The sequence below is a fragment of the Lacerta agilis genome, chromosome 7 (assembly GCF_009819535.1).
Source record: "Lacerta agilis isolate rLacAgi1 chromosome 7, rLacAgi1.pri, whole genome shotgun sequence".
NCBI lineage: Eukaryota > Metazoa > Chordata > Lepidosauria > Squamata > Lacertidae > Lacerta > Lacerta agilis.
Genome location: NC_046318.1, coordinates 2,146,606 through 2,158,872, shown reverse-complemented (window position 1 = coordinate 2,158,872; position 12,267 = coordinate 2,146,606). Strand labels below are relative to the sequence as shown.

General features: G+C 40.7%; 1 protein-coding gene across 3 annotated transcripts in view; it reads right to left on the bottom strand.

Annotated features, from left to right (window-relative positions):
* RALGAPA2 (Ral GTPase activating protein catalytic subunit alpha 2) overlaps positions 1 to 12,267 on the bottom strand; it is a 175,859-nt gene that overhangs the window by 101,286 nt on the left and 62,306 nt on the right. For all 3 annotated transcript variants that reach the window (XM_033154123.1, XM_033154121.1, XM_033154122.1), the window contains one exon: positions 11,846 to 12,001. In XM_033154123.1, the coding sequence (XP_033010014.1) occupies positions 11,846 to 12,001 (156 nt within the window). The remainder of the gene's footprint in view (positions 1 to 11,845; positions 12,002 to 12,267) is intronic.

The window sequence follows — 12,267 nt, the reverse complement described above, 5'->3', positions numbered from 1 at the left end:
CTTCTCAAAGTCCCCTCCAGTTTAACTCCTGTCTGAATATTCTCCCAAGAGACTGAACACAGTCTTTCTATCTAAGTTCAATTCTGTTCCCTATGCTGTTTAATACCTGTTTAATACCTACATGAAACTGCTGAGAGGGGTTATCTGTCAGCAATATGCTGACACGCAGCTCTACTTCTCTTTTATATTTGCAGGTGAGGCAGTGGATGTGCTGGACTGATGTCTTGCCTCAGTAATGGACTGGATGAGAGCCAACAAACTGAAACTCAAGCCAGAGAAGACTGAGGCAGTGTTAGTGGATGGTTCCCTAGACCGGATGGCTGGAAGGTTGCTGGGGTTACACTCCCTCTGAAGGAGTGGGTACATAGTTTGGGGGTACTCCTGCATCCTTTGCTGTCACTTGAGGCTCAATGAGCCTCAGTGGCACGGAGTGCCTTTCATCAGCTTTGGCTGGTGGCCCAACTGTGCCCTTATCAGGACAGGAACAGCCTAACTACTGTTATTTATGCTCTGGTAAGCTCTAGGTTAGATTACTGCAACGTGTTATCCGTAGAGCTGCCTCTGAAGACAGTTTGGAAACTTCAGCTGGTGCACAATTCTGTGGCCAGGTTAAATAATTATCTATGGACTGTGAAAGTGTGGGGGAGTGGACTTTTATTTTTATGAATATTTTATTATTGGCTGTCAGTCAGCATGTTTTTATTATGTTTTTATTATTGATGTTCTGTAATGTCAAAATAAAATAAAGAACAAAAAAAAATTCCTTCCAGTAGCACTTTAGAGACCAACTAAGTTTGTTCTTGGTATGAGCTTTTGTGTGCATGCACACAAAAGCTCATACCAAGAACTTAGTTGGTCTCTAAGGTGCTACTGGAAGGAATTTTTTTGTTTTGTTTTGACTATGGCAGACCAACACGGCTACCTACCTGTTCTGTAATGTGTTTCTAATGTTGTACACAGCTCTTCTGATAAACGGTGCTATATAAATTGAAAAAAAATAAAAGTAATACTTGTTTCTAAAGCTGTATATTATATTGTTGTAATCCACCCTGGGATGTTATGGTGAAGGGCAGTTTAGGAATAGTATGAATGAATGGGGTCTGGCTATAATAATTATTATGGACTCATGCATATTGTCCTTCTAGACCACAAAATTACTCTCTTCATGTTTATGACATCAGTTTAGCTCTTTGGAAAGTACCATAATCTTTTCACTAGGATAAATATGCCACACTTTACAAGCTCAGACTAATCTTTGCTGACTCCTTGGAATCCTCTCCAATTTGTCTGTGTGCTATGTAACATCTGCTAACTTAAATTAAACAAAATAGCCCAGCTAAGTACTGAAAACAGAGAGGCACTTTGATCTCCTGCTTTGCATATGCCATTTTTTAAAAAATCAACTCAAGAAGACCACCACCCCTTCAAAATAAATAAGTAGGTAAACAAGTAAATAAATAAATAAATAAAACCAAAGCACACTTGTCAGTGGTATGAGCAAAGTATATTGTATTTGTGCGGCAGAAACCATAAAATAATTAAAAGTCTGTTTGATAATGATTTTCGATAAATCTATATTCCTAAAGCTTTAGAGCAACCCGAAGAGTTAAACAGTAGATACTGTTGGTGCCAATGTTAAGTTGAACTTCTTCATCCAACCTCTGGCACAAGGCAGGACTATTCAACATTAGACCCTCAAAGATGAAGCCAAACAGACAACAAGGAAATCACAGAGCAATTCTCAAGCAAACACAGGGCAAAAACCTTTAGACAGGGTCACCAATTAATCTGACAAGAGAAAATTCCTTTAATCAGCAACTCTATGTATGCCAGATTCTTGACTCAAGTTATACCAGTCTGATACCAGGAAAAATCAGATTTTCAGATATTGCTTTATTCAGATAAAGCAATATTCCTCTGGTTAGCCTCCAACTTGTCTATTGACCAGAGAATACTCTAACAGCACAAAAGGGGGTGAAAACATATTTAGTATTCTTATTGCCTTGTAACCTATTAGTGATAAGTTGCATCCTTATTCTGTCATTTAAAATTTGTTTTAAGGCTTACAAACATCAACACAGGCTTAGCTAACCCAAATCATTTTTAAATTGAAGCTGTTCTGGTAACAGCTACCCTTATCTTTTTGACAGCAGGCCTGCTATTTCATATGTCAGTTTTAAAATATTCTTAGATATAGATTGGACATTCTAAAGTTTACTAAATTCTGGATGCAATTCAGCAGCCAGCCATACATGTTTAAGTGCCATTGATTTAAATGGCAGACATACAAACTTTAAATCTGCTTTTAGTCTACTCACAATAAAATCATGTTTTATTATTTTGATTGGAAAACTAAGTAACTGTCACTGGGTACTTTTATCAACCAAAAAACAGATCCTGTCCATTTTTGTATACAATAACCCCACTTCATCTTTCTATCCTCCAGAATTCCTTGCTGTCCTTTGCTTGAATTGCCCTGAGCAGATGATGCCAATGGCCTTCGTAAAGATTTATTTTTCTTATGGAAGAGCTCTGAAAGATATTTTTCATATTTAGGTATTCTTTAAGTGGCTTGGGTTCTTCCTGGATTGAAATAGATGAAATGCTAGCCCCAGAAGATATTTCTCATGATGGCATTCTTTGTCAGACCATGACACAGCTTGATGTGTTTGCTTGCTCACGGGTCTCGCTAGGGATGTGAATACTTGGGAGAGTTGGGTGAAAGTTGACAAAGCATCTGATACAGAGTCAGATTTAATTATTTGTTCCCTCAAGGAACCAGCCTCATTGGAGGCAATTGTTTGAGAAACCAGCTGTTCAATATAGGGGGACCATCTGATTCTTTGATGATATGTTGCCGTAGAGCTCAAAGTTTTGTGGGTCAGATCTCTATTATGATATGTATTTACTGAAATTGTTAAAGGCAGATGGTCACTCTCAGTGCAATCAGCAATACCGAGTGAAAGAACAGAGCTGAATAAGGAGGGGGAACATATACAGTAATCAATCACGCTGCAGCCCAGGCTGAAGATATGTGTGAATCTATTGGAGCTGGTGAATTGTGGGGACCCGTTAAGGATGTATTTGTTCAATGATATACATAACTCTGTAAGTAAAATTCCTTCTTAGTTAATTTGAAGGTCAAGAGAGTATCTTGCGTAGGACACTTAACTATTGGCTTCGTCTAAACTCAAATCCCCCCCCCAGTCTAATATCCATAGTGCTGCAAAATTGTCACAAGAGTGCCTGGACTAAAATTGTCTACCAAAAACTTCACTCTTGTGGTTTCTCACCACAACAGCTACTCACTTTGGGTTTTAGTAAAGCAAACAGTCTAATTTGTCAGCGTCTAAATGATTTTGAGCATCAGAACAACTTGCCCACAATAAGGAAATTTTGCCCATGGTATAACTATTTTCCACCTTCCCATTTCGACTCTCTGGCACCCTCTCTGCATAACCTAGCAATTCTAAAATATAGATGTACTTTTACTCTCGCAAGATTGAATGTCTTGCCCTTGGCTGTACTTGAGGGACAATTCCAACAGATTCCACACAAAAAATAGTGACCATTAGGATTGATTTTGAATGCTGGTTCATGAAAGGTACTGAATCCTTCTAGTATGGGACTTTTTAAATGCCGCGTTTCCTGCAGTCAAATTGGCGTAAATAATTGTTTAGGTCTAGGTCTCCCTTCTTATTACCCCAGTCTGCAATGTTCCATGATATGGTGTTCTGATAGTCAGTTGAATCAGGGCTGACTGGTGTCTCCTGTGTGGCTAGGGGTTCAGTTCCCATCAGTCTGGGATCAGGTGTCTGTGTAGTTGGAGGCAGTTCTACTCACCATCTCACTGCAGGGAATTATTTTTGTATAGAGAAATTTGCAGTTTGACATTTTATAACCCAGGACACAGGTTGTAACCCAGGACTCAGAACAAGTTCTGAGGATTTCTAACATCCTTTTCCCACTTATTAAAATATCATGTGGATATTAAGTGCATCAAAAGCATTCAGGAGTAAAGTCAGATCATACTGAATGCATTCTCAAATTCTGTAAACCAAGAAATTAAAGTTGCAACATCCAACCACAAAGTGAATTTGCCATTTAGTCATTGTGAATACAATTACATGATAGGGTTGTAGGACGCGTTCAGTGCACACTGCTTTTGCAGACCAATGCAAAGCAAGTAATTATTTAAGAATTGGATTTACTGAATTTGTACGTTATGGAATTCACAGATAGTGGGAAGTTTTGGATTCACCCACTTCCACTTAGATTAAAGATTTTCAACCTTTCTGAGCCCATGGCTCCCTTAATCAACTGCATTCTTTCTGTGGCACCCCTATGGGGCTCAGGAGCCCAGCTATGTAACCCCTTACCTGCAGAGCTGGCAGCCTCTCCCCCTTTTTCAAACATCTTCCCTTGTGCTCCCTCAACTTCCTCTCCCCTCCCCTCTTTTTGGGAGCCCTCTGGGCAGCTGCTGCTGCTGTCCCTGGTCTCTGAGCTGCCCCCCCCCCCGCCCCAAAGAGAGGTGCCTCCCAGAGGCACCATTCGCATGTGGAGCTTATAGCTAGGGCTACTGCAACAAACAGCTGTGCAAGCTTTTGAAAGGCAGAGGCGTGAGAGGGCATCAGAAGAGGGAGGGAAGGAAAGAAAGGACAGAGGCCAGTGTTGCCTGCAACTCCCCTGAACATCATTCAAGGCACCCCAGGGTGCTATGGCACACTGGTTGAAAACCACTGACTTAGATCAATAGTCACAAGATGTCTGCAAATATGACCTTGCTGAGGGATAAAGCCAGTTGTGCAAACCCACCCTGAGTTTAGCAAGATTTAGTCTAGCCCTGGTTGGACGTTATACACCATTTTCTTTTGGATCACTTTGACTAATTATTCAAAAGTTTGTTCTAATCATTTCCAAGTGTCAAAGGCCTGAATGACCCACAAATAAGCCTTCATGGGGACTTTCTCAAAGATAAGCCTTTCTGGCTCAAATTTATGTTATAGACTAAGACTGAGTCAAGGTAACCAAGCCAACTTCTTTCTATTGAACATTTCAAATACTTAAAGATTACAAATATGCATTTTATGAAAAATGTGGTGAACTGGCAATTATGAAAAGATTTTGCCTCACAGGAAAGCAGCAACATGAACATCTGTTTTATGCTTAAGTGATTTTGCCACACACACACACACACACACAAAATCAGATAGTTCAAATACACTAGGTTGTTTCCTTCAAAATGCAATTCTATAAACGCAAACAGCATTTTGAAGCTTAGAGCCTAGTAAATCAATCATTTTAACTGAATGCTAGGTACACAGTAACTAGAAAACCACAAGCAGTAAGAAAGGCACATAGTGATGGCAATAGAAATTGATTTACAATTTGTACAGGTCCCCCCCTTTCCTCTTTCATAATTGATCTATAAATGTGTAAAATAATTTTGATTCATTATGGTTCCAAATTATTCAACAATTACCTGAAATGAAAATGTAAAATGAGAGATTTGTCTGGAAGCATTTCTATTGTTTATATAATTGCAGTATAATTTAGTGTAGATGTTGTTATGGAAAAGGGCAGAAAGAACCAGTGCAATTCAGAACGATGCTCTGTAGTGTCATAAATGGGAGGAAGGATCTCCTGTTTATGTCAAAATAAAATGGATCAACTCTCTAAATGTCTATAAATACTGCAAACAAAGTACTGATGAAAATAAAGCATTGAAAGATCAGTTAAAAATATTCTCTCATTTGATTCAAGTTCACAGAAAGGTCAGTTATAAAAGTACCCCTTTCCTATTCTTGCCATGTATATATGTAACTTGATAACCTACCATCTGTCCTCAGAAAGACTCTGAGTTGTTCCTCACCATGAACAAGCTGGCATTTTTGCAGATTAATTCCTGCCCTTAATTATGTAGAAAAGGACAAAATTTCAGTCACTGAAGAGCTTAGCATATTTTCCTTATAAAAAGGGAATGAGACATTTAAATTAAGTGGCAGCTGTGGTGGGATTTTTAGAACTACTCTCCACTTTCCCAACTTCATATCAAGCTACAGAGTTCATAAACTGTTTGTTGCCGTTCTTAAGTATTTTTAAAACCCTCTATGATAGACATAGTAGCAAAGTAATGTCAACATTTAACATGGCTCGCAAATCAGTCTGTTAAATATGATACACCCAAGAAAACAATTAAGATCTTCCAAACATATAGATGAAAGATTTATCAAGAACAAATATTATGTGGGACAAATTATCTGACATATCTCAGTTTGTATAATAAGTCTAGCTATTTTCTATACACTGTCTCCATTGTTGGGCACCTTAGGTTTATAAAGTAAAATTTGCTATTTCCTCTGCATTTAACTTAACTTGCTTGTATAAATTACAAGCAGTAATTACATGAGGCTGCAGTGTTAGGAGCAAATTCTAAGGAAGCCAACATGAAAGTGTTCCACTGCAGAATTTATGTCATTTTAAACCCTGGAAGTGATTCAATTCTTTCCTTGAGCCTTACAAACAATTATATAAAAATATTTTGAACTACATAAGCACATTTGACTTTTTTTTGCAAATTGTAATTAAACAATGCATTACATGGATATATGGAAAAGTGCTATTTGCACAACATGGATGTCAAGGTGTCAGAATTTGGCAGTTTAATTTCCCAAGGTACTAGATCTGATCAAGAGCGCATGGGATTTCTCAAACAGAACCCAAAAACTACAATGATTGCATAGGAATATTCTCCTAACTATAAAGCTTGTTGCTAGAGTAAATGAAGGAATGGCAAAAATAAAAATAAAATCAGCTATGAATTCTTCCCAAGCATCACAAAGCCTCCATATAATCTGCATTGGGGGGGGGGGGAGTCCAGAAAGCCCTTACATGCAATTCACCAGCATGAGGTTACCACTGGACAGAATTATGGAGCACAAACCAAATGACTCCTCCAAAGTCATTTGGTACGTCAAGATTACTTCATAAACTACGGTACCTCAGTGTACACGGGTTGGGAATAAAAATGAACGCAACGAGGTATTAAATAGCTATTACAACTACACACCACTCACACACATAACCAGCATATACTGATCCCCATTTAAAATTATTCTAATACAAAATGATAAATGATTTTACAACGTAACTGTTTATACCACATTTAAAATAATGTTGTTGGACCTTGTGGTGAAGGGTGGGTATTAAATAAACAAATAAAATAAATCACTGGGTACAAGGGTGTTGTTGTTGTTGTTTTTGCATACAGTATTAACAAGTATACAAACTGACAAAAATTATTCATATAGATGAAAATTATTTTGCCAAATACACCACACACCATATAGAAAATTTACTAAAGGCACAAAGTAGGGTGGTGTTCACAGTTACCTCATATTTACTGCAATGTAGAAACTTGGATCATATTGGAGGGCTATCTTTTGTTATTCAAGACGAGATCACATTTTACCGCCTTCAGATTTGCAGAATGAAAGGGAAGAGTTATTTGTACTGAGTTGCTACAAGGATGGCAACAGAAAATGGACGTGGCTTTTTGGTTGCTGTCCTTTTGGGGCATCATGTGTGGGGGAATGAGTGAGGGAGAGATTCTAGTAAGAATTGTGCAGGAAGAGGGATGGAACAGTAAATTCTGGCCCTCCTGGTAGACAAGAGACACTTATCAGAAAGAATGCTTGTAGCAAGCGTTCAGGACAGGGGCGTAGATGTCCAGATTGAGAAGCAGGCATCTAGCTAAGGTGGATAAAAAGTTTAAATGGAAACTCTTGAATCTGTCTAGTGTGGAAACACATTTGAGGGAAGGTTGTTTATAGTGCTACTATGATGAATTAAGTAGCGAAGAGTGAGCATGGAGTAGCTCCTACTTTTGTACTTATAGGATGCATTTACCATTACAATCATTGCCCTAGAATACTTAATTATAATTTATGTCTTGGTTGGTTTAGAGGATAACATTTTACTATCTTACTGGTAAACTCTGTTATCCATTAAAATGTTTATGAATTATGAAATGACCCGGTAGTATCCAATGTCATAGTTGGTGATGTGTTTGTTGTGGGGTTAGTTTCAGTTTATGCAATCAGCTGATGTGGACAAGGTACCGTATTTTACGTTCCATAAGATGCACCTTTTCCCTCCTAAAAAGGAAGGGAAAATCCCTGTGCGCCTTATGGAGCGAAGGCTTCACTTCTGCTGCTTCCCCCCATCCCCCGCCGCGTTCGGCAGGAGGTGGGGGGAGGCAGCGGCGATGTTGCTGGATCGTGCCAGCACCTCCGTTCCCCGAAAGAAGCTTTGGATCCCATGGACCATGGTATCATGCTGGACCAGCTCCATGAAATGGGAATTGAGGGCAGTGTATTACAGTGGTTCTGGTCCTAATTTTAAGAATTAATTTAGTTTGCGTGCGTCCAATTGACACACGAACGCTGGCGTGCGGGACCTTCTGGACCCAGAAGGGGACAGAAAGTAGGCAGAATGGGGGTTCGAACGGGGTGTAATGCGGGCGGTCTTATCAGTGGCGTAGGAAGATGGGGGCATTGGGGGTGGGGCGACTTGTGTTCCACCCTGGGGGGGTGACACTTGGCACGCCCCGCAATGCCCAAGCCGAGCCCCACCGCCTGGTAAAACCCCGAGCAAGTTGTGGAATGAGGCAGCCTCGCCCCACAGCCCACTCGCAAACCTGCTTGGCGGCCTGCGAGCAAGCCGTGGAGCGAGGCCGCCCTGCCCTGGGGCCCGTCTGCTGGGACGCGTGCTGCCGGTGGGCCCCAAGCAAGCTGCCCTGTCCAGGGCCCGCCCGCCGCCGGCAGCTCTGGAGTGGCACGCGCCGCCGGCAAGCCCCAAGCAAGCCGCAGAGCGAGGCCGCCCCGTCCAGGGTCCGCGAGCCGCTCTGCAGTGCCGGAGCAATGCGCGCTGCTGTAGGGCCCGAGCAAGTCGCAGAGCGAGGCCGCCCCGCCCTGCCTGCTGCCGGCGCGCGCTGTTCTGCAGTGCGCATGCGTCATGATGCAAACCACGCCCCTGGGTGCCACTGGGTTTGCTGCCCTGGGCGGCCCAGCGGCTTCCTCCACCACTGGGTCTTATGTAGTCTTATGGTTGATGTGTCTAAGGTTGATGTGCAAGGTTGAGGGTAAGCAAAGGACAGCAAGTATCAACATGTTTCAGGGAATATTCTGCAATTACTAAGAGTTATCAGAGAGGTATAGGTCAGAAGCTAAACCAAAATTATTGACAACAGAATATTTTAAGGATTTTTTGCCCTTTAAAGATTTAATAATTCAGTTAACCAAGCTCATCAGTGGAGAGAACAAGTGGGAAATGCAATGTTGCAGTCTATCCTCATTCCCTAGCCTGGGACAGGAGCCTTGTAGTGCTGTTGAGGACTAGGGGAGGGGGCAGTTTGAGGAGGTGCAAAGGAAAAAATGGCACTCTGAAGGCTTGCTGTCTTCAGGGTTCTGGTTAGCATTAGGAGTGCACAAAGTGGAAAGGTTTAACCCTTTCTTTTTCAGGAGCAATTCCATTGAAAATTTCTCTGTCCCATGTAAATAAGAAGCCCACATATGCTTTCTAAACAATGGTGTTTATTTATTTACAATCTTTTTACCCTGCTACTGAAAAGCTTTCTAGAACATCTTGCATAATGTTTTTCTTGAAACAAGCTAGTTCACGCCTACAGACTTACAACCTATAAAGACGCACGGTATGCTAAACGTTTCCCCCTACAGAAGCATGTCCCTTCCCACAGGGCAGAAGCAAGAGTTGCCCACAGAAAACAATGGAGAAATCCAAGAATTTAGCTTAGTCAGAACATTTGTCATGCCAAAGCAGAATCAATAACAACCAAGACAACAGTTCCTATCTTTGGCATTCAGTGTGAACCCAGGAGTCTCCTTTCCCTGTAAGAGATTAGTTTTTGTATAGTTTTCTTTTATTTATGCCCTCAATATTCCATAAGTCTTGGAAGCTCCTAAGTCGATGCTGGTCTTTCTCTAAAAAATGTTTTTCTTCATGTTTTCTACTTGTATGTACAGGAGACTCCACACTTACACAGGGGTCATGTTCTGGGCCTCCGCACGCATCAGTGAAATGCACGTAAGTGGGGAGGACCCTGGAGGGTCCTAGAGGCTTATTGAAGCTCCTCAGCTGATGCAGCATTTAGATCAGAGGTGGCTAACATCTGTCCCTCCAGATGTTGTGCTACAACTCCCATCATCTCTAACCACTGGTCATACTGGCTAGGGTTGCTGGAAGTTGTAGGTAATATCTAGAGGGCCACAGGTTAGCCAACCTAGATAAAAATACAGCAAGTACTGTATATATGCATTGGACACAGTTGAGTTTTTACCACTGAAAAGCAAAAACGCAATGGGCTCTTAGAATCCCATAGCTACCAACTGGAAAACTTGAAGCCAAGGCTGCCACCAAGAGGTATAAAAGAGAACTTTTTTTAAAAAAAGGCAGTGGCAATGTGCAACAATACTGATATGGCTTATAACTTAGAATTTGCACTATTGAAGATTTTTTAAATCTACTGCCTACTGAAATTAGCTGGAATACCTTTTTCTATAGTACTTTTCTTAAGTAGCATCAGTTTGTGTCTTAATCTACCTTGCTTTTGATTGGTTGGCTTTTCCTCTCTAATTTGATGTAGAACTCTTTAAACTCTTCCTTTTTTGTGCTCCGCAGAAGCTCCTTTACTCTTGGTCCTCTTTTCTTTACTTTCACTTCCTGCTTTACCATTGGCAAACCTGAAACTGATTTACTTTCTCTGTCCAATATGCCACCTTCAAATCTTATTAACTCGTTTTTTCCCTGCAGCTTTCCTTGAAGTTCTGCAGCCATATCTTTTCTACACAATTAAACCTCTTCTATCTAACATGTTATACTTATTACCAAGTTCTATTTTTTTCCTTCACCTTGTCTTACTTGTTTGAGAAGCCTCCTGAGCATAAATATTGTCATTTAAAAGTGTAGCATCTACCTCACACCAGGAACTAAATAAAAGTGAAATAATGGCTATACACACAGGTCCCACTTACCGAAGACAATGCGTTCCCAGGAAATCATTTGTAAGGCGAGTGTTTGCATAATGAGGTGACAATTTCAATTATTTCCTATAGGAACATTTCTAATTTGTGATCTTTTCCCCTTCCCCCACCATGGTTTGTTCCTAAAATGGCTATAAGCCAACCAGCAAAAGAAAGACAAAGAAAAAACTGATTTGTCTGATCTCTCTTTCCACTTCCTCTCATATATATATATATATGAAAATGGCTGCCACTGACCAACAAACCACAAACAAATAAGGAAGGGAGGGAGGGGGCAAACTCTGGCTGTTCGGCTATCTGAATCTGCAGTGTGTATAGTGAGGTTTGGGCAGAATTCTTTATGTTCAGAGAACTGAATTTTCACATAATGAATGGGCAGATAGCAGGACCTGCATGTAATAGAAAGAGACACATAGAAGCCATTTTTTAATGGAAATCTCCAAGTAATTCAGTTTTCATTAGTAACCAAAGAGAAACTGGATTGGATCTCAATTCCCCGTGCACCAGTAGGAATGTCCCATACACAGTGCCAGCAAAACAAAAGAAAACAACTAGCATAGATTCCCCCTGCAGCTCTTTGCTGCATCGCACCATCATACTGTGGTAGGTTGGGGGAACCCCCAGAAAAGGGGAAGTAGGTTGGAGGGGAAGGGAAGAACTGGTAAATCCCACCAGGGGTTCTTCCACAGGGTCTCAAGCCATACTGTGGCTCGGGATCCCAACCTTAGAAAGCATGTTGAATTAATGCAATTCAGTTTTCAGAACTAGAAATATAGTATTTGTACCTGATCTTTACTAGTTAATCCAATATGCATGACAAGATAAAAGTGCACCAGGTAGTCAGGATTTGGCACAAAATCTTGGCGTCTAGCCATCATAGCACATATCAGTTTGTAGGCTTGAAGCTTCCCTTCCTTATATTCATCTGATAAGGTGGTAGCCTAAAATAACAGAGTATGTTTTGTGAATAAGACAGCTTCTAAATAATCAGAACATGAGTATTGTATTAAAATATATGAAACTAAGACAACTGTTCAAGACATCCTTCTCAAGATGATAAAGGGCACATTTTAAGTTACGTTTTCTATGATTTGGAACTTTTATGGAACTTAACGTCAGTAAGAAAGGCATAGGGCTGCACCCAACATTTCTCACCCACAAACAAAAGAGCTTTGATCCAGCAAAGGCCTCAGCTAATAGAAGGTGG